General features: G+C 46.7%; 1 protein-coding gene across 1 annotated transcript in view; it reads left to right on the top strand.

The window, feature by feature from the left end:
• Nucleotides 1-23,188, top strand: part of LOC121864468 (nucleolysin TIA-1-like) — a 132,179-nt gene that overhangs the window by 54,247 nt on the left and 54,744 nt on the right. Inside the window, exon 2 of the mRNA XM_042363487.1 lies at nucleotides 9,934-10,039. Coding sequence (XP_042219421.1) covers nucleotides 9,958-10,039 — 82 coding nt within the window. The 5' untranslated portion in view covers nucleotides 9,934-9,957. The remainder of the gene's footprint in view (nucleotides 1-9,933; nucleotides 10,040-23,188) is intronic.

Here is a 23,188-nt window from a genome sequence, read left to right as displayed (position 1 = left end):
TGTCCAACAACATTTCAAGTAACAGTGGAAAGATATGACATAAATGAACTTTGGTTAAAAATTAATGGCATCCCAGTGACCTGATTTATTGAAGACATCATAGATAATCTGGTTTATTGGTGTCAGAGTGACCCGACTTCTTACTGATGAGGTCACAGTGTTGAAGGTCAATACTCCCTGAGCCTCAACAGGTCACTGGTACGTGTTAAGACAACAACATACGTAGAAGGTTACTTTAAGATTGTTTTGGACCCGGTGGTGGTATCTTGAGCGAGAATATACATACATACAGTAAATATACATACATACGGTTAATATATACTCACAAAAAATATACTCGGTAACACAAATTAAAGTACACAGTAATCCATATACACACCCCAAGGTAATATACACAAAATACATACAGGATAGCATATATGTAGGGTAACTTAGACACACACACACACACACATACATACACGAGGGGGGAATTCAAATCAGTGTTTGAGAACGCTACAGCTTGGTTGTCTGAATCATTGTGTAAGTGAAGGACTCCCGTATGCTTCTGGTCAATGGCGGCTTTGTTGTGCTCTCTCTCTCTCTCTCTCTCTCTCTCTCTCTCTCTCTCTCTCTCACGTTCGTAATATTTAAATAAACACATTGTATTTTTTTAATGCTCGATATTCCGTATTTGATTTTTAGTATTACCATTCGATATTTCTGTTAGAACTGTGCGTTATTTACAATATTTCCCTAAATCAGGATATTTTTTATGCAATTGGTAGTGTTACCAAAGGTCTATGATATTTTTCACAATATTTTAAGTTTGACCTTCAATATTCGTTACAATATTTATAAGGCGGCCATGAACACTTAGCTCCTCATGATGGTCGCCGTCAGTCCCACAACCTTCACCAGTACACAACCACCAAATTGTTGATGAAATATTAACACGATCAGTGAGACGGGTGATGGAGGCCTTGTGCTGTGCTGGCCCATGCTCGGTTGTGCTGGCCCATGCTCGGTTGTGCTGTGCTATGCTGGCCCAGGCGTGCAACTTCCATCCCCAGTGATTGATCGACGCCTCAACCATGACTGTTAGTGGTGGATAAGATTGAAGGCGGTGATATATATATATATATATATATATATATATATATATATATATATATATATATATATATATATATATATATATATATATATATAATGTGGGGGGGGTGTTTTGTACACACACACACACACACCGTCTTGAGCACTATGTCTTCGGTATTTCCTTCCAGTCTAGACATTAGGTCTGTGTGTATGTGTCTAGTTTATTATGTTTAATGCTGTTATTTTTGTCGTCTTTACACATGTATGACTTATTTACTTTACTAAACTTATTTAACTGACGCCTGGTGTTGTCGTTTTTAAATAACTTGTTGTGGCGGCTTGACCACCTGTGTCATGTGAGTCCCTCTCTACCCCTCTCCTGCATCCCTCCCCTTCCCCTCGTTTCTATTGCACACTCCCCCACATTGCTATCCTCCCCTCACTCACCCCACTTCCCCAACTTTTCCTCTTTCCTACCTCTCCCTCCACGATACCTCACCTTGCTGTTCCCTTCTCACTATCCTCCTCACCCACCCACTGGTAGCACTTTTCTCCTCTTCTCACATCCCCTTCCCATACACCCTTCCCTCGTCCCCCTCCTCCCCCCCCTCACACCCTCCCCTCCAGCCTCCCTCCCTCACACCCTCCCTTCCTTACCCTCTCCTTACACTCTCCCTTTCTCCCCTTTCTTCCTTCAAGTGGCGTCGCGTGTATTATCTGGGGAAGGAAGAAGAAAGGAAGAGTCGATAAAGAAGAGGAGGAAGGGCAGAGAAAAGGAATGATAGGGAGGAGAGGGGAGACGAAGGTGGGGGAAGATACGAGATGGTAGGAAGGGCAGGAGAAAGGAAGGGAAAGGACGAAAGTGGATGGAAGGGAAGGGAGTAATATGAAAGGAGGATGGGAAGTTATGGGGGGAGGAAATGAAAAGGAGAAGGGGCGGATAACCTACCTGTCACCCCCCCCTTCATCACACACAGTACTCAAGGCCAGGTGTTAAGGTAGACGAAACCGGTGAAGCATTTATTAAATATTTTAATTCCTCATAATGAAAAGCATGAAGTCTTCAGCCAACTATTCTCTCTCAGGTTTAAAAACAAAACAAAAATACGAAAAGAATTATTTTCGGTTCGTCATATTTTATAATTTTATTTCGGGGGACTGTGTGTGTGTGTGTGTGTGTGTGTGTGTGTGTGTGTGTGTGTGTGTGTGTGTGTGTGTGTGTGTGTGTGTGTGTGTGTGTGTGTGTGTGTGTGTGTGTGTGTGTGTGTGTGTGTGTGTCACCGGCCAGGTTGTATGTCCAGTATTTTTATAGCCCAGACATTAGAATTTCGTCTGTAGGGAGTACGAATTTCACATATGCAGAATCATGTTTATCCCTAAATTTCTTTACCCATGCGAAATAAATATGTCTACCTTAAATGCGAATTTCTCTATGCAAGAATGAACCTTTTTCCTCTATAATTTATTTAGCTAGACATTATAAATCCGTCCAAAAGGGATAGGAATTTCGCAAATGCAGAATGATATAGTTTTGCTGTGTCGAATTTGGTGTTGGCGAGGCGGGTGAATAAATAAAGTTGGCGTGAGGGTGAGACACACGAGCGCCGGCGGTGTCGCGTGTTGACAAAACTCTCCATTTATCACTGTGGAACGAGTCTCAAAGTTCTGTTTGTTTACTTTCGGAGCGCGGGAGAAGGGACCAACTAGCTAGCGAGCCTCCAGGACACAGACTTCTCTTCTCCGTCTCTCTTATTCTTCTTTCCTCTCAGCTAAAACACATTTCTCCTCGGAGTATAAGTCTTTCAAGAACCATCATAGTCTTGAGCGTAGTTTTCGACACATAAACCGTATCCAAGTTTGTTTACTTTCGGAGCGCGAGAGAAGGATGAGCTAACCAGCGAGCCTCAGGGACACCGACTTTTCCCCACTCCCCTCCCTCTCAGGTAAACACATACGCCGTAAAACACAAGTCTTTTAAGAACCATCATAGTTTGGGGCGCAGTTTTCACCAACATAACCATATAAAATAAAATTGGATAGCGGTGAAAATAACAATTTGGCAGCGGGGGTTATAGAGACAAAGTAACAAAGGAGACACAATGGCACGGAGGAACACACACGCACATACGCTTATCAATAAAAGATCAAAGTGTTGCCACCTGGTGCTCTCTGAATTACGTGGGACAAAGAAATAAAAGCGAGAGAAAAATGCCTCATTGTCGACGCCCAACAAAAAGTGAGGAAGAAACAAGACACTGTGCTAATGAAGGATCCAAGCTTTCTTAAATTAGGTTTTAGATCCCATTAGTGGAATTATTAAACTGTAAGATGGGTTTAAAAGTGAGATCCGATTTCACAACTTATTGTTCGGATGTCGTTAAGTAGTTGGCGGTGTAGACTATTCACTTGTTTCTATTTTTATCGTAGGATGTGTAGATAGATTGATAGATAGATAGAAATAAAGATGTGTGTGTGTGTGTGTGTGTGTGTGTGACCACTAATACCAGCACTCCGACAAGTACTCCCTCCCCCTCACAACCACCATCACCACCACCACCACAAAGTACCACAATCGTATATCAAGGATCAAACACAAATTAAAAAGCTTCTTGATTTATTGGGATTGTTTAATGCCGTATAATGCTAGTGTGTTATTATCCCCCCGTCCCTGTGCTGCAGTATACTCTCTCTCACTCTCTTCTGCTTTCTTCTATACCCTTCCCGTTCCTTTTACTCCACTCTTCTCATCTTCCTCCAGTCCCCACCACCCCTCCCCCTCCCCACCCACTCCCCATCCATCCATCCCCCTCCCATCCATCCATCCCCCCCCCCTCCCCACCCCCCCATCCATCCATCCCCCCACCCATCCATCCCCCCCCACCCATCCACCCCCTCCCCATCCATCCACCCTCCCCCATCCATCCACCCCTCCCCACCCATCCACCCCTCTCCCCACCTATCCACCCTCCCCATCCATCCACCACCTCCCCACTCATCCAACTCTCCGCTAACCACCCCATCTTGGCTCCCCCCTCCCCACCTTGTCTTCACTTGGGGATTACCTTCCCTCACTCCCCACCTACACCACTTGGGATTGGGATTAATTACTTAACAGGGGATTAGCCGTCACGATGGCCTCCGGGGCAATAGAATGTTATACACCGCCTCAGAAGCCAAAGAGGGTGTTGTATGATTGGTGTATAAACACACACACACACACACACACACACACACACACACACACACACATCATCCGTTACTTCCGGCAAGTTTCGACCAATCACAGCAGAGTACTGTACTATAATCACATAACCTAACAACTTAATTACCTCGTTGCGGCCGGAAATGTTTCACTCAATCAGAACGGAAGTTAACTACCCCAATGGATATGTAACTACTTAATTAGCTCTTACTACTGGAAATTTCAAGCAATCAGAACCAAGGTTAAGTATTTGCATGAATATTTAATTACTTAATTAGGTCGTTGGTACTCAGAAGTTTCAGTCTATCAGAACGGAGCCTCGCCACAACCACTATCAGCATGAATACCTTGCGTCATGCATGCATGGTAATTACTGGTACACGTCAACTAGGCACGGGTAATAAGCAGGTCATGACGGTAATTACAGGTGAGGGGTAATTATACCTGTCGGGACTGCCTCTTTGTGTTGGTAGTCGTCGACGAGTGATATTGAACCGTGACCGACTTACTGCTACACCCTTACTGTGTGCTGGCTGTGTAGAGTGTGTCTGAACGTCTGTGTAGAAGCTGTGTACATGTCGAGTGTCTGTCTGTCTCTGTCTGTGTACGCCAGAGCTGTCAGTAATTTGTCTGTTTATTGACCATGAGTTGTGTGGTCTGTATGGTCGGGGGGGGGGTGTGTTAGGCTTGTCATCCCCCCCCCCCCCTGAGCTATTTCGGTGTTTTGTATGTGTTGTCTCCTGTCTGTGTTCTGTAGGTGTGTTGCGTGTGTGTTTTGTGTGTTTCGATATGTATTCTGTATGTTCTTTATGTTGTGTATGTGTTGAGTCTTCTGTATGTGTGTTCTTTTGTGTGTTGTATATGTGTTGTGTGTGTTCTTTATGTATTCTGTATGTTCTTCAGCTGTGTTCTGTGTGTTCTTTGTGTTCCATACGTTCTTTATGTATTCTGTATTTGTTGTTTTCTTTATATATTCTGTATGTTCTTCATGTGTGCTCTATATGTTCTTTATGTGTTCTGTATGTTCTTTATGTGTTCTGTATGTTCTTTGTGTTCTTTGTGTTCTGAATGTGTTGTGTTCTGTCCGGCCTTCGACTACTTGGCGTTATTTGCTTTAGTAAATATTGACTTATTGATCCAACCGCGTGTGGAATTATTCACAGCTTGTTCACCTTAACACTGAACAATGAACAATGATACAGTATACTAGATATGATATTGAACATGTCGCTAAATATTACTAAACATTGTCTTGATCATGAAAGCTTTTGGGGTTATTGTACAGTGACAGGGCGTAGCATGTGACAGTGCCAGTGGGCAGTGACAGGGAACATGACATTGGACAGTGATAGGGAACATGACATTGGACAGTGATAGGACGTGACATAAACAAGAGTAGTGGTGACGTGACATAAACAGGAGTGGTGAAGTGACTTAAACAGAAGTAGTGGTGACGTGTCATAAACAGGAGTAGTGGTGAAGTGACTTAAACAGGAGTGGTGGTGACGTGACATAAACAGGAGTAGTGGTGACGTGACATAAACAGGAGTAGTGGTGACGTGTCATAAACAGGAGTAGTGGTGACGTGACATAAACAGGAGTAGTGGTGACGTGACATAAACAGGAGTAGTGGTGACGTGACTTAAACAGAAGTAGTGGTGACGTGACATAAACAGGAGTAGTGGTGACATAAACAGTGACGTGACATAAACAGGAGTAGTGGGACGTGACATAAACAGGAGTAGTGGTGACGTGAATTGAACAGGAGTAGTGGTGACGTGAATTGAACAGGAGTAGTGGTGACGTGACATAAACAGAAGTAGTGGTGACGTGACATAAACAGAAGTAGTGGTGACGTGACATAAACAGGAGTAGTGGTGACGTGACTTAAACAGGAGTGGTGGTGACGTGACTTAAACAGGAGTAGTGGTGACGTGACTTGAACAGGAGTAGTGATATAAAACATGGTCAAGGGTCGTTACGTATGACAATGATGATGGTAGACGTTGGAGACCGGGGTTGTGACATCTTAAATTAACAGGAAATGTGACATATAATAATGACAGCATTTGTGACATAATGCATCAAAGTGGCATGGTGTATGACAGTGATAGGCATCATGACTTAATAAACGACGCTTGGTATGTGACAGTGATGGTGCTATATAACAATGATAGTTGATGGTGACATTATGTGTTGGTGATAATTATATAACACTGAATTGGTGATGATATGGTAACATTGTTTTAGTGACTTATGGGAAATAGTTTAATTTGTGCTCATGTGGCCGTTGTCTATTTTCTTTGGTGGGTTAATTCCACAGTATATTATATAATTATTAAATTGAATTATCAGCGTTGTGCTCCTCAACGAACTGTTCCTTATTTTATTTCTTATAGATTTATCAATTGTAATGTTGAGGTTCATTTTAATGTTTGGAAAATAACTACCTGCGGTGTGGAACCTCTAGTTCTGACGTGGGGGCGAGATGCTGTTGTTGTGAAGTTAAGTTTCTACAAGAACATACACGTACATTATATACAGCCAGGAGTTCATTTTATACATTGTTCCATTGTTCATCATATAAGGTTTTATTGTAATAATGGCGAGTAAATACGGGGAAAATGTTTGTGTGCCTTTAGAGACCTTTAACTTGTTACTGATACGGCATAACAGTGATTTAATGGTGATATGGTGACAGTATGTGTTGGTGACAAAGGTGACAGTATATGTTAATGCCATGTATCGGTGACTTGGTGTTTTAGCATGGTGACAATGTGTGTTTGTGATGACGTAACATTATTGGTGACGTAACAGCTTGAAAGTTTAACATTTCCTTGATATTTTATTACCCACAACTGCTGGTCAGGATATTGTTTACGGTCCTGTCTGTCTCCTCTAGTCTCCTCTAGTCTTAATCTTTTATTTTCTTATTTATATCTATCTTATTTATTTTCATGTTAGTCTTTTTATTTATAACTCCCCCGTAGTCCTATATTGTTTATCTTATTCGTTCTCTCCTCTTCTTCCTATAAATAATTATAAAGTCTTTAATTTCTCCTTGTTCACTATCCGTCATCCATCTCAATTTAACTATTTATTTAAACTAAGTGTCTCTACAATAGTGCTCGTACCCAACATTACCAGAAATAATGACATAATTAAAGTGACCATTTTCTTGTAGTGAACGCTGTAAGGTTAATTTTGTGGTTGATTTATATATAATTAATTACCTACGGGGGTACTGTAGTGATCCAGTCTTATAGAAAACGAGAATAAGAGTGCTGCAGAAAACGTGAATCTGAGCGGTGACTCGTATTTTTACCCGCCGCTGTAGTTTTGACATTCAATTACTTTTTGGATTTCAGACCCGTTACTCAAGCTTCCATGGTGTTCGATTTGCCAGGTCAAAGGTCAAGATAATTTAAGGTCACTTGTTCCTTCATCATGCACTCCCCGGTAGATCTGGTTGGGGTCATACAGGTTATAGTCGCTATGACAGGGTGATCGCATGTGTGGTGTTTGTTATATAGAGGACACGGTCGCTATAACAGGGTGGTCAGTAGAGATACACGCAATATAAAATTCAAGTGTTTATAATAGTCGTGAGTTGTAGAACTTAAGACGTGATCTCTCGAATTCAACATGTTGAGGACTAAAAAGTCGGTTGCTCTTGTTGGCACGAAGTGAAGGTCGCTGTCAGAGAGGTCGTGGGTGTGCCAGTTATCGAGGTCACGGAGGGAAAGATCCAGAAACAGGCCATTTCCTATTTATCCCGTAATGATGATGATGAAATGGCTGTGAGTGGCATGTTTTATTCATGTCACACGACCTCGTTACAACAACTCTGTGTTCGGCACGACTAGACTCCCGCCATTATCAACGAGAGTCACTTGGAGAAGTTATAGATGCTACCACAATAATAACATCCAGTATAAATTCACAGAACAAAAGCGCATCGCTGAAGCCATAACGTCACCACATAGGATCCCGGACGAGATTCGGAATCCCTCTTCTGGGACAGTTAATTCCCCATCTTTTGTAACTATTATAATAACATTATATATCTCATTTTTTTGTTTGTGTGTCTCTGCCCCAAGGATCCTAGTCGGCCATTAGACGAGCATCTGCTTCGCCGTCTGCCCGAGATAGTTGATGTAATTTGTTCACATCCACCACAGGTCTTTAGGGCGCTTTGATGTTTTGGTCGCCCGGGGTCAGGCGTTTATACTATACGGTTGATGAAGCCCGCGCGTGGAGGGAGGGTGGCCACCAGTGGGATGAAGTTATTATTAATAACTGTTTTCCTCACTTTGTATCCCTCGTGTTATCGCCCTCTACACCCTCGCCTCTCATTTAATAGCTTCACTCTTCACAAATTTGACCTCGTTGTTTAGTTTTGACTTGTTTTTCATAGTTTGTCTTGATTTCTTTGTTTTTGACTTTCAGTATTTATAGTTTTGACCTCTTTTGTCATTGGACTTTCAGATTTATCATCAAAATGGTGAAAATCATTGGTGGAAAATTTTAGTTGCGTGTGTGTGGTGTGTCTTAGAACTTATATGACACTGCTGGAGGGTGACCGATGTGTACTGAGGGTAATGACGCCTAGGGATAGTAAAGAGAGTTATTAATCTAATTTGTTATGACACAACAGGTAAATAAGAAAATTCTGTGTAAACAATAAATTACGCCGTGATAAAAAACAAATTTGAAAATTTATCAAAAAACCCTTTACATAAACACAAATAACTACGTGAAAAACTAAAATAAATACCCCGTGTAAAAAATAAAAAACGACCCTAGGTTAAAAAAATCAATACAGCGGTTGACAAATGGTAATTGGAGTACACAACACTAGCCTGGTCTTGGTAGGACGGAAGGAAGGACTTTGATACCAATCTCCCGTAATGGCCGGGTAATGACTCAGTCCTGGACAATATCCATTTTCTAAACAAGTGAATCTGACTCCCAACTGGTTATTAAGCGGCAGTAAATCATGACACCTTTGATCAAAATAATTTAGGTAGTTGTAGTGTCCCCGGTGAGCTGTAGTGTCTTAATAAGAGACATGGTAATAAAGAGAATTGTTTTTGTGTTTTCTACAGGTTTGGAGTCTTGGTGTAATTATGGTGGTGGTGGTGGTGGCTCGTTTGTTGTTTGTATCTTTGCCTGAGGGAATAGACACACAGACAGACAGACTGACAGACATACAGACGTAAGCAGACTTAAAGAGAACCAAACAGACGGAGAGACTTAGCAAGAGTGAGACAGAAACAATAAGTATTTCATGTTCTCTCTCTCGATTGATTGCTTGATTTATTTATTTATTTATTTATTTAATTTAATTATTTATTTATATAGATACCAGGTATAAACCAGAGCTCTAAAATAACAGTACAGGTTCATGCTTTATAGTTCCTTAAATCCTATTGTACGTATAATGGATGTCAGTACTAATAGAAACCACAGCTAAAAGGTATCAATACACATAGAAACCAGCCCTCACAAGTATCCGTGTATATAGAAAACCACTCAAAATTATCAGGTCTTATAGAAACCTGAACTAATGGTGCAGGTACATATGTATAGAAACTTAAAAAGAGACTTGTACGGGTAGCGGATGTGAACCAGTGTTTGTTTACCTCCTGCAGGACGCTGAGACGGCCATCACCAATATGAACGGACAGTGGATTGGATCGCGCAACATTAGGACCAACTGGGCCACACGCAAACCACCCGCGCCCAAGAACAATGACGGTGAGTATAACTTTGTCTTCACCCCTCCCCCCCCTCCCCCCCCCGCACACACTTCACAGGACACACACACACACACACACTTCACAGGACACACACACACACACGATTGTTAGCCTGGATGTTCGTTATATATAAAGACAAAAATACACACACACATACAGTACATGTGTCATCAATGCCCCTGTCATACACTCGCTTGCACATAGCCTTCATACACATCTGTATTGGACTGTGTGACGTCATGGTGTATGATTGTTTCTGGGTTTCACCAGTCATGCATGCTCATACAACATACACGTGATCATACAGGCAGGGGGATGGCTCGAGTGCTCACGGTCCGGGTACACTTAATGTATGTAGTTCAGGCAGAGACAAGACACTATACACACTATTCATACACATAAAACTCCAGGTCTCAGATGCTTAAGTTGTATTATTTAGACAACGAATTAGCCATGTATGGAGTATTCATACATGTATACAGTATACACATTTTAGTCAGGTTATGCATACGTGGTTAGTGAAGTGCTAATATTCACTGATGAAAATTTGTAATACTTACTGATAGAAATCGGCAATGCATATTATATAGAAATCTATTTATACTGGCAAAATATTGATCACATTTAGAGGGAAAGATCAGTCATACTTGATAAAAGTCGGTCATTTCCTTGGCGAATTTCGGTTATGGTGGGTGGAAATCGGCAATACGTAGTAATTTGATTTCGAAAATCTGTTATTTAATAATTAGACAACTTTATGTTTAGAGTTGAAAATGTGAGATTTCAATGTTAATTAAATTGAAAATCGATAACAATATTTTAACCTGAAAATCGTGAATAATTAATGTTTAAAAATTTGAAAATGTTTAATATTCAGGATTGCAATTCAAAGTGCATAAGATTTAGCGACTCGAAGTAATACTGTATAAAATCGACAATACTGTACTTAGTGTTTATTGTAGAAATTAGTAATGCATTTACAGGTATAGTGAGTAACAGGTTGTTCATTAATGTTTATATGTTAACAACGTGATTATTTAACATGCCTTAAATGTTGTTGTGAATGCTTATCCTTCTCATTGTTGGTGTCTTGTCATGCTCTTTGTCTTCTCACTTGTTCACACATTTTGTCAGAGGCACTCGTATCTTGTTATTTTCACAATATTCAAAATACTCTTGTGAATGTTGAGGTACTCTGTGTTGTTTCTCTTATAATCAACGTGAATTAATATTATGCAAATATTTTATGCTACATTTGTATTGTAAATTCTATACATGTGTTTATCTTTAGCGCTAGACAGTAAAACTATGTGTATAATTATATAGCTTCACTTAGGTCTATTATTCTGATAAAGTTTTTTAAGTTTATGATAATATTAATCTGTGGTCGATAATTATGGTAAAAAAAAAAACTACGGTAAGGGAGAACGGAGTCTATTCTTCAGGGCCACTGCCGCCAACTCCTTCCCAAAAGCGGCCATTAATCGTAGCGAGAAGGCGGTAGTGGGCAGCAAAATCCCGCTAATTCTGTGAAACGCCCGTCATTGCTGCTCAGGAAGGAAACTTTCCACACTCTTCTAAACTTTTCTAAACTTTGGCTATCACTCGGGAGTTTGGCAAGAGCTGGAGAGTGGCTTAAGATTTAGTTACTTAGGTTGCAGATAACACAGCATATATGGTAGGCGGGGCCGTGTGCTGTTACTGCCTTTGTTTATCTTTGTAACGTTGGTATAACTATAGATACAGGTATACAGTAAGCACAGGTTATAGAGGTTTGTGAATAATTACCTATTTAGGAACATTCACGTGTACAGGTAGAGTTCACAGCTACACCGCCCAGAATCACCGTATTAATTTCCTGTTTGTTTGTTTGTGTTTACGTGTTTGTTTAGTACTATTCAATGATTACTCTTTATTCATGAATATTTTTATTCTTGTGTGATTTTTAAACCCAGTGTTTACGTGTGCCTATTATTATTGTTATTATTATTATTATTATTATTATTATTATTATTATTATTATTATTATTATTATTATTATTATTTACATACTAAAATCGTGGCTCTGGTACGTTTAGTTTAGGTTAGGTCAATGGTTTGTTAGGTTAGGTTAGAGTGGTTTTGGTTAAGTTACTAATTAGTCATAGTGAGTCTATGCTCGAATAGATGGGCCAGTTTCGATTCTGGGTCCAGTGTTAGTGAGTCACTGTTACCATCACCAGTGCCGCCTAGCCCAGCCCCGCCCAGCCCCCCTCCCCCCAGGTATCGTTAGGGTATTTAATCAGGTGAAATAAGCTGAGGGCTAATCTTCAGGTGAGATAAGCTAGGGGCTAATCTTCAGGTGCAATAAACTGGGGGATAATCTTCAGGTGAAATAAGCTGGGGGATAATCTTCAGGTGAAATAAGCTGGGGATAATCTTCAGGTGAAATAAGCTAGGGGCTAATCTTCAGGTGAGATAAGCTAGGGGCTAATCTTCAGGTGCAATAAACTGGGGGATAATCTTCAGGTGAAATAAGCTGGGGGATAATCTTCAGGTGAAATAAGCTGGGGGATAATCTTTAGGTGATATTTTAAATTTTTAGGGGAAAAGTCTTCAACCATGTTGATAATGCCTGGGTATAGTTTTTAACAAGGGCTCTTACCTAACTGAAACCAGCAATGTTACCAAACCATCTAAGCCATTAGTGTTACCATGCCACATCAGTGTTACCAAGCCTGCTATTAAGCCAGTACTATGACTAAGCTTACAACTAAGCCAGTAAACCAGTTGTGTTACAAAGCCAGAAAGCCAGTAGTGTTACCAAGCCACTTCTCCCCGCAAAGCCAAAGCCAGAAAGCCCGACAGTGTTGCCAAGAGTGCCCAATGCGGCTGCCTAGCAGCGTTGCCACTGCATAATTGATTGCCAAACACCAGCTACTGTGTATCTTGCGGCCGCGCGATACGACTCTCACGACTCGAGGCGGCGAGCAGCGCGACAAGCCATAAGGGTTGGTTTCCAGCCTTAATACCCCGGGAGAACCAGCCATGTGGATAGTGTTGAGTGACGCTTTATTGCCCCGAGACGAGCAATACTGCTTTCATGATCCGAAGGGCAAACAGTGCAGTGAGCCACGAGGGTTAGTTTGTTACTCTTATAACACAGGAAGCCAGCCTTATGGAAGTTGTTGAGTGGCACCTTATTGGCCCGGGACCCGCGATACTGCTGCTTGGACGTCGGAGGGCAAACAGTACGTCACGCCACAAGGATTATTCTATCACTCGTATAACACGTCCATTCTAACCGTATGAACAGGTGCGGAATGGCACCTTCTTGCCCCGACTTTCTCGGGGTTGAAGGTTGAATGGTAATGCTCAAGTTTTTGAAGGTTTCCACTTCATTTGCGGCCAACTTCGCTAATATGAACGCCTGCGAGTACCAAGGTGTTCCTAACTTCATTAACATGAACATTTTGAGACCCAGAGAGTTCATTCAAAATTTGTGTTAACTTGGCTGAGTATCACAATGTGTTAACTTTGCCACCTTGAACTTGTGCCGGTACTTGGTAGTCTCCGCTGTACTAACATCTTATAGGGCCACGATCTGTCACCTTCACTAATACGAACTTATATAAGTTTCAAGATGTGGTAACCTCGCTAAAACGAACATTTGTGACGGCCACTTTAATTCGAATACAGGATAAGTGAGTGTTCGATGTATACCAGCTTCAATAATTCGAACATTTATGCTTATAAGGAGCACCGGGTGTTCTAATTCCTATATTTCGAACCTTTGTGAGTACCGGGATTGTTTTTATATGGCGTCAACTTCGGTATTGTGAACATTGATGAATACCAGTGGTGTTTCTTGGTGTTTACTTCCTTGTATACCAACTCTACGCCCCCCCCTCTCTCCTACATTCTCCTCCCTTCCTCTCCCTCATCTCTCCCGTTTTTCTCTCTTCCTCATCTCTCCTTTCTTCCCCCTCTCCCTCTCCCTCATTCCACACACTAGCTTCTGCTTCTTACTTCTTTCCACATTCTCCCCCTTCCTCACTTCTCCCTTCCTCACCTCTCCCTTCCTCACTCCCCACTTCTCTCCCTTCCTCATTTTCCATTTCTCACCCGGGGTCTTGAGAGGATAGAGGGGGACAGGGGGAGGGGACAGAGTTGGGGGAGGGAGAATTTTGAGAAGGGATAGAGGTGAGGGGTAAATCTTGAGCAGGAAGGAGGAAGAAAGTTAGAGTAGGGGATATCATAAGGAAAAGAATGGGAGGGGGATTCTTAGGTAGGGGGAGGAGGAGGGAAGAGGTAGGAGGAGGAGGAGGAGGGAAGAGGTAGGCGGAGGAGGAGGAGGGAAGAGGTAGGAGGTTTTGACAAATGATCCTCTCACAACTCACTTCAGTCATTTGCCTCCCTTTTCCCCCCCTTTTCCTCTCCCCCTCTCCCTTACTTGGAGGTTAGGACGGACGGACGGATGAGAGAACAGATCAGGGAGGAAAACGGAAGGGAAAATCGAAGGGAGAAAGGCAGGGACAAACGAAGGACAGGGGAGAAGAGATGATGGAACAAGGAGGTAGAGAGAAGAGAGGAAGGATAAAAAAGGAATGGAAGGGTGGAAGAAGGGATGGTGGGGGAGAGGACGAGGAAGTGAGAGGAGTTAGATTAAGGAGAGAGAGAGAGAGAGAGAGAGAGAGAGAGAGAGAGAGAGAGAGAGAGAGAGAGAGAGAGACGTCAGCTTATTGTCTCGTCGTAGCATCTTGAGAAATGATGCCTTCTTACTACGACCAGCACCTCCTCTTCCTCCCTCCTCCTCTTCCTCCCTCCTCCTCTTCCTCGTGCTCTTCCTCCCTCCTCCTTTTCCTCCCTCCTCCTTTTCCTCCCTCCTCCTCCTCCTCCTCCTCCTCCTCCTCTTCCTCTCCCCTCCCCCTCTTCCTCTCTCCTCCCCCTCCTCCAGTTGTCGTCTCACCCACTGAACCACACCGGGGATAGACTACTGAGGAGGAGGATAGACGGTTGGCTAGGGAGATAGACTGTAAATAACTTAGGATCCCATAATATTAAACACCTCTCTCTCTCTCATTACATAAAGATACATCTAACATCATTTCTTAGTCCCCAAACCTGGTAGATGTCGACTATAATGTTAACTTATCTCGAAGCTTCCATATTGGTCTCTCTTATTTATTATTTAGTCCCTAGTCCTCCATATACCTCACTATACTGCTATATCGATCTTGTGTACCCCGTCCCTCGTCCTATACGCAATACCGCGCCCTTCATCCCTCGCTACCCGCTTGTGCAATTACCCCATCCTATGATAAAAAAAAAAGAATGTAAAAAACGGGAACGAGAAAACGGGTGAATATTTGAAGCGTGAACTGTGTAAAATTTGGTTATTGCGGAGGAAACAGTGTGTTATTTGAGTGGGGGATTCTGGCAATTGATTAAACCAATATGGGAGCGGTCAGACCCCCAGAGAGCCCCGGTGTTTGATCTCCCCCGCTGGGCTAGGCGGCTGCTACCTGTGTCAGCTAGCTATGGACGCTGCTACGCCCCGCCCCGCGCTACGGACCGACGACTTGTGGCGCGCTGAGCGAAACGTGCCGTCGACGCCACCTTTCGCGTACTGGCTAATTACAAGGAATTACATGCTTATGTGTTTCAATCTCCGGCAACGTGGGGTGAGGTACAGATTAGTGAGGAGAGCTGAGTGGCTCCTACTTCAACCCCTCCCTCCTACCTGGCGCAGCTCTTGAGGGGACCACCTTGGAACGGGAGGGGGAGTTAAAGGAGGTTAGGGGTTAAGTTTATCAAAGAAAAGAGTGGGGGGACCCTGGGGAGGGGGGCACGTTAAGAAGGGGGGCGGAGGTTTATTTCATGAAAGGAGAGAAATCCCTTGGGGCGATGGATGGGGGTTGAGGAGGATATAAGGGGTCATCGTTTATCAAGAGGGAGGATAAAATTTTGCAAAGCAAAGAAGGGTTGGAGGGAGAGAAGCTGCATCCATGGATTCGAGGGGAGGGGAGGGGAGGGGAGGGAGGGTGAGACCCCCCTCACTTGTTAAACTCTTAAGGAAGAGACTAAGGGTGAGGTAGGACCTACCCTGGGGTGGCGGAGGTAGGGGGAAGAGAGACCAACTATCCAGGAAATTGTGGAGAGGGGGAGAGTACTGAGGGGTAGAGGGGGGGAAATGCACCTGGAGGCCTCTAGTAACTTGGTCAAGTGTGGTGGTGTAGGCTACCTAGTGTTGTGTAGTGTGGTGGTGTAGGCTACCTAGTGTTGTGTAGTGTGGTGGTGTAGGCTACCTAGTGTTGTGTAGTGTGGTGGTGTAGGCTACCTAGTGTTGTGTAGTGTGGTGGTGTAGGCTACCTAGTGTTGTGTAGTGTGGTGTAGGCTACTGAAGTGTTGTGCAGTGTGGTGGTGTAGGCTACCTAGTGTTGTGTCGTGTGGTGGTGTAGGCTACCGGAGTGTTATGCAGTGTGGTGGTGTAGGCTACCTAGTGTTGTGTAGTGTGGTGGTGTAGGCTACCTAGTGTTGTGTAGTGTGGTGGTGTAGGCTACCTAGTGTTGTGTCGTGTGGTGGTGTAGGCTACCTAGTGTTGTGTAGTGTGGTGGTGTAGGCTACCTAGTGTTGTGTAGTGTGGTGGTGTAGGCTACTAGTGTTGTGTAGTGTGGTGGTGTAGGCTACCTAGTGTTGTGTGTGGTGGTGTAGGCTACCAGTGTTGTGCAGTGTGGTGTGTAGGCTACCTAGTGTTGTGTCGTGTGGTGGTGTAGGCTACCGAGTGTTGTGCAGTGTGGTGGTGTAGGCTACCTAGTGTTGTGTAGTGTGGTGGTTTAGGCTACCTAGTGTTGTGTAGTGTGGTGGTGTAGGCTACCTAGTGTTGTGTCGTGTGGTGGTGTAGGCTACCGAGTGTTGTGTAGTGTGTTGGTGTAGGCTACCTAGTGTTGTGTGTGTGTGGTGGTGTAGGCTACCTAGTGTTGTTGTGTGGTGTAGGCTACCTAGTGTTGTGTAGTGTGGTGGTGTAGGCTACCTGGTGATGTGTAGTGTGGTGGTGTAGGCTACCTAGTGATGTGTGGTGTGGTGGTGTAGGCTGCCTGAGTGTTGTGTGGTGTGGTGGTGTAGGCTACCTGGTGTTGTGTAGTGTGGTGGTGTAGGCTACCTAGTGTTGTGTAGGTGTGGTGGTGTAGGCTACCTAGTGTTGTGTGTCGTGTGGTGGTGTAGGCTACCGAGTGTTGTGTAGTGTGGTGTAGGCTACCTAGTGTTGTGTAGTGTGGTGGTGTAGGCTACCTAGTGTTGTGTAGTGTGGTGGTGTAGGCTACCGAGTGTTGTGTCGTGTGGTGGTGTAGGCTACAGGTGTTGTGCAGTGTGGTGGTGTAGGCTACCTAGTGGTGTGTAGTGTGGTGGTGTAGGCTACCTAGTGTTGTGTCGTGTGGTGGTGTAGGCTACCGAGTGTGCAGTGTGGTGGTGTAGGCTACCTAGTGTTGTGTCGTGTGGTGGTGTAGGCTACCGAGTGTTGTAGAGTGTGGTGGTGTAGGCTACCTGGTGGTGTGTGTAGTGTGGTGTAGGCTACCTGGTGTTGTGTAGTGTGGTGGTGTAGGCTACCTAGTGTTGTGTCGTGTGGTGGTGTAGGCTACCGTGGTGTTGTGTAGTGTGGTGGTGTGGGGTACCTAGTGTTGTGTGTGTGGTGGTGTAGGCTACCGAGTGTTGTGTAGTGTGTTGGTGTAGGCTACCTAGTGTTGTGTGGTGTGGTGGTGTAGGCTACTAGTGTTGTGTAGTGTGGTGGTGTAGGCTACCTGGTGTTGCGTGGTGTAGGTTACCTAGTGTTGTGTCGTGTGGTGGTGTAGGCTACCGAGTAGTGTGCAGTGTGGTGGTGTAGGCTACCTAGTGTTGTGTCGTGTGGTGGTGTAGGCTACAGAGTGTTGTGGCAGTGTGGTGGTGTAGGCTACCTAGTGTTGTGTAGTGTGGTGGTGTAGGCTACCTAGTGTTGTGTAGTGTGGTGGTGTAGGCTACCTAGTGTTGTGTCGTGTGGTGGTGTAGGCTACCGAGTGTTGTGTAGTGTGGTGGTCTAGGCTACCTAGTGTTGTGTGTAGTGTGGTGGTGTAGGCTACCGAGTGTTGTGTAGTGTGTTGGTGTAGGCTACCTGTAGTGTTGTGTAGTGTGGTGGTGTAGGCTACCTAGTGTGTTGTGTGGTGTAGGCTACCTAGTGTTGTGGTGTGGTGGTGTAGGCTACCTAGTGATGTGTAGTGTGGTGGTGTAGGCTACCTAGTGTTGTGTAGTGTGGTGGTGTAGGCTACCTAGTGTTGTGTAGGTGTGGTGGTGTAGGCTACCGATTGATGTGTGTGGTGGTTAGGCTAGTGTTGTGTAGGTGTGGTGGTGTAGGCTACCTAGTGTTGTGTGTAGTGTGGTGGTGTAGGCTACCTAGTGTTGTGTAGTGTGGTGGTGTAGGCTACCTAGTGTTGTGTGGTGTGGTGGGTGTAGGCTACCTAGTGTTGTGTCGTGTGGTGGTGTAGGCTACCTGGTGTTGTGTCGTGTGGTGGTGTGGGCTACCTAGTGTTGTGTCGTGTGGTGGTGTGTGGCTACCTAGTGTTGTGTCGTGTCGTGTGGTGGTGTAGGCTACCTAGTGTTATGTAGTGTGGTGGTGTAGGCTACCTAGTGTTATGTCGTGTGTGGTGGTGTAGGCTACCTAGTGTTGTTTAGTGTGGTGGTGTAGGCTACCGAGTGTTGTGTAGTGTGGTGGTGTAGGCTACCTAGTGTTGTGTAGTGTGGTGGTGTAGGCTACCTGGTGTTGTGTAGTGTGGTGGTGTGGGCTGGTGATGTGTAGTGTGGTGGTGTAGGCTACCTGGTGTTGTGTGGTGTAGGCTATCTAGGTGTTGTAGGTGTGGTGGTGTGGGCTACCTGGTGATGTGTGGTGTGGTGGTGTAGGCTACCTAGTGTTGTGTAGTGTGGTGGTGTAGGCTACCTGGTGTTGTGTGGTGTGGTGGTGTAGGCTACCTAGTGTTGTGTGTGCGTGGTGGTGTAGGCTACCTAGTGATGTGTAGTGTGGTGGTGTAGGCTACCTAGTGTTGTGTAGTGTGGTGGTGTAGGCTACCTAGTGTTGTGTAGTGTGGTGGTGTAGGCTACCTAGTGTTGTGTAGTGTGGTGGTGTAGGCTACCTAGTGTTGTGTAGTGTGGTGGTGTAGGCTACCTAGTGTTGTGTGTGTGGGTGGTGTAGGCTACCTAGTGATGTGTGTGGTGGTGTAGGCTACCTAGTGTTGTGTAGTGTGGTGGTGTGGCTACCTAGTGTTGTAGTGGTGTGTAGGCTACCTAGTGTTGTGTAGTGTTGTGGTGTAGGCTACCTAGTGATGTGTAGTGTGGTGGTGTAGGCTACCCAGTGTTGTGGTGTGTGGTGTAGGTTACCTAGTGTGTGTGGTGTAGGCTATCTAGTGTTGTGTAGTGTGTGGTGTAGGCTACCTGGTGTTGTGTAGTGGTGGTGTAGGCTACCTTGGTTGTGTAGTGTGGTGGTGTAGGCTACTGGTGTTGTGTGGTGTGGTGGTGTAGGCTACCGAGGTTGTGTAGTGTGGTGGTGAGGCTACTGAGTGTTGTGTAGTGTGGTGGTGTAGGCTACCGGTGTTGTGTAGTGTGTGTGTAGGGGAGGATTAGGGTTTGTGCCAGACCTACAGGACACTGGGAGAGTGAGAGGCCTACAGGACACGGGGAGGGTGAGCCTACAGGACACTGGGGGAGAGGAGAGGGCCTACAGGACACGGGGGGAAGGAGGCCTACAGGACACTGGGGAGAGTGAGTAGGCCTACAGGACACGGGAGGGTAAGGAGGCCTACAGGACACTGGGAGAGTGAGAGCCTACAGGACACGGGAGGGTAAGGAGGCCTACAGGACACTGGGGAGAGTGGAGAGCCTACAGGACACGGGAGGGTAAGGAGGCCTACAGGACACTGGGAGAGTGAGAGGCCTACAGGACACGGGAGGGTAAGGAGGCCCTACAGGACACTGGGGGAGAGGAGTAGGCCTACAGGACACGGGAGGGTAAGGAGGCCTACAGGACACTGGGGGAGAGTGAGAGGCCTACAGGACACGGGAGGGTAGGGAGGCCTACAGGACACTGGGGAGAGTGAGTAGGCCTACAGGACACGGGAGGGAGGAGGCCTACAGACAGGGAGGGTAAGGAGGCCTACAGGACACGGGAGGGTAAGGAGGCCTACAGGACACTGGGGGAGAGTGGAGGCCTACAGGACACGGGGAGGGTAAGGAGGCCTACAGGACACTGGGGAGGAGGAGAGGGCCACGGACACAGGGGAGGGTGTGAGGCCACCGGACACTGGGGGAGGGTGGAGGCCTACAGGACACTGGGGGCGGGGTGAGGAGGCCTACAGGACATGGAGGGGGGAGGAGAGGCTCACCGGACACAGGGGAGTGTGGAGGCCTCAGGTCACTGGGGAGGGGGTGAGGAGGCCTACCGGACACTGGGGAGGCCTACAGGTCACTGGGGGAGGGTGAGGAGGCCTACAGGACACTGGGGGAGGGGGTGAGGAGGCCTACAGGTCACTGGGGGAGGTGGAGAGGCCTACGGACACTGGGGGAGGGGGAGGAGGCTCACCGGACACTGGGGGAGGAGAGGCCTACAGGACACTGGGGAGGCTGGAGGCGAGGGGAGAATGCTTTGGAGGCCTACAGTCCACTGTGGGGAGGCCTACAGAACACTGGGGTGATCCTGACCATCTGTAATCATTTGTTTGGGCTGTCTGACGGGTCCCATTATCAGCGTGAGGGGGAGTCTGTAGCCCCTTCCTCCTCCTCCCTCTCCTCCCTCTTCTGTCCTACTTCTTACCTCCTGTCCCTTTCTCCTCCCGTCCTTACCTATTCCTCCTCCCTCACCTCCTCCCTCCTTTCCTCCCCTACCTCTCCACCCTCCCTCCACCACCTCTTCCTCCCCATATCTTGCCTCCCTCCTCCCATATCTCGTCTCCTCCCCTCCCTCTCTCGCCTCCCTCCCCTCCCATATCTCGTCTCCCTCCCCTCCCTATCTCGTCTCCCTCCCCTCCCATATCTCCCTCCCATATCTCGTCTCCCTCCCCTCCCATATCTCGTCTCCCTCCCTCCCATATCTCGCCTCCCTCCCCTCATATCTCGTCTCCTCCCCTCCCATATCTCTCGTCTCCTCCCCTCCCCTATCTCGCCTCCCTCCTCCCATATCTCGTCTCCTCCCCCTCCCATATCTCGCCTCCCTCCCCTCCACATATCTCGTCTCCCCTCCCATATCTCGTCTCCCCTCCCCTCCTCCCATATCTCACCTCCCTCCCCTCCCCATATCTCGTCTCCCTCCCCTCCCATATCTCGTCTCCCTCTCCCCTCTATCTCGCCTCCCCTCCCTCCCATATCTCCTCTCCCTCCCCTCCCATATCTCGTCTCCTCCCCTCCCCTATCTCGCCTCCCTCCCCTCCCATATCTCGTCCCTCCTCTCCCATATCTCGTCTCCTCCCCTCCCATATCTCGTCTCCCTCCTCCATATCTCGTCTCCTCCTCCCATATCTCGTCTCCCTCCCTCCCATATCTCGTCTCCCCTCCTCCCATACCTCGTCCCTCTTCCCTCCCTACCTCCCTCCTACCTCTTCCCCCTCCTCCCCTCCCCTTTCTCGTCCCCCTTCCTGCCCCTGCCTCTTACTCCTCCCCCTACTACTTTTCCTCCATCCCTTATCTCCTCCTCCCCCTACTACTTTTCCCCTCCATCCCCTTATCTCTCCCCTCCCCCTCCTCAGGTAGGTTAGGTTAGGATTAATTAGGTTAGTTTATATTAGGTTAAGGTAGGCAAGGTTAGGTTACGTTACTTTATGTAAGGCTAAGTTAGATTAGGTAAGGTCAGGTCAGCACCAACACCATCACAGCACCACCACATCACCAACACAGCACCACCACCATCACCAACACAGCACCACCACCATCACCAACACAGCACCACCACCATCACCAACACAGCACCACCACCATCACCAACACAGCACCACCACCACTCACCAACACAGCACCACCACCATCACCAACACAGCACCGACCATCACCAACACAGGACCACCACCATCACCAACACAGCACCACCACCATCACCAACACAGCACCACCATACCAACAGCACCACGACCATCACCAACACAGCACCACCACCACCATCCCAACACAGCACCGACCATCACCAACACAGGACCACCACCATCACCAACATTCCGGTCATGGTGAGGACTGGCTGGAGGTTTACTACTAAGGAAGACTGGTGAGGAGGTCAGGGAGGTAGGGAAGGACTAATCAGGAATATATGGCGGCAGACATGGGGGTGTTCCCTCCTCAATGGCAGCTGTCGGTATCGTAATAATGGCGGACGGAGAGGAATAAATTGTAATACATCAATCCCGACCCCGAGGCTCTGTGGTGCATTGTATGGCCCTAATGGACCCCTCGCTGCCGGACCCTACCACCCAGGACCCCTCGCTGCCGGACCCTACTACCCAGGACCCCTGGCTGCCGGACCCTGCCACCCTGGACCCCTGGCTGCCGGACCCTGCCACCCTGGACCCGACCCCCCGCCCAGCTCTCTGCCGACCACCACCCAGGACCCCTCGCTGCCGGACCCTACCACCCAGGACACCTCGCTGCCGGACTGCCACCCTGGACCCCTGGCTGCAGACTCCACCACAGACCCCTGGCCAGCTGACCCCGCCACCCAGGACTCCTCGCTGCCGGACCCTGCCACCCAGGACTTCTCGCTGCCGGACCCTGCCACCCAGGACCCCTGTCTGCCGGACCCTGCCACCCAGGACCCCTGTCTGCCGGACCCTGCCACCCAGGACCCCTGGCTGCCGGATCCCCGCCACCCAGGACCCCTGGCTGGTAGGATCCCCTGGTAACTCCTGCTCTCCAACAGGCACCACCAGTAACTGTCATAAAATTTTTGTAATTTCATAAGTCTTGTGAGAGGCACACACCAGGGGATAACGGGAGGAACCATCACCAGCGACTCACATCCCTGAGAGTAACACTCGATTCGATTCCGTATTCGTGTGAATGATGTGACCAACGCAACCGTGTCCGTGAAGTAAAAATAAATAATTGATTCAATTATTATACAAAAAAAAGAAGAAAGAAGTTATGTAGGATCATTTATCTATCTTTCATCGTC

The sequence above is a fragment of the Homarus americanus genome, unplaced genomic scaffold, assembly GCF_018991925.1.
Source record: "Homarus americanus isolate GMGI-L3 unplaced genomic scaffold, GMGI_Hamer_2.0 scaffold25860, whole genome shotgun sequence".
Taxonomy (NCBI): Eukaryota; Metazoa; Arthropoda; class Malacostraca; order Decapoda; family Nephropidae; genus Homarus; species Homarus americanus.
Note: the sequence above shows the minus strand (reverse complement) of the source record. Positions and strands in the feature narration are given on the sequence as shown.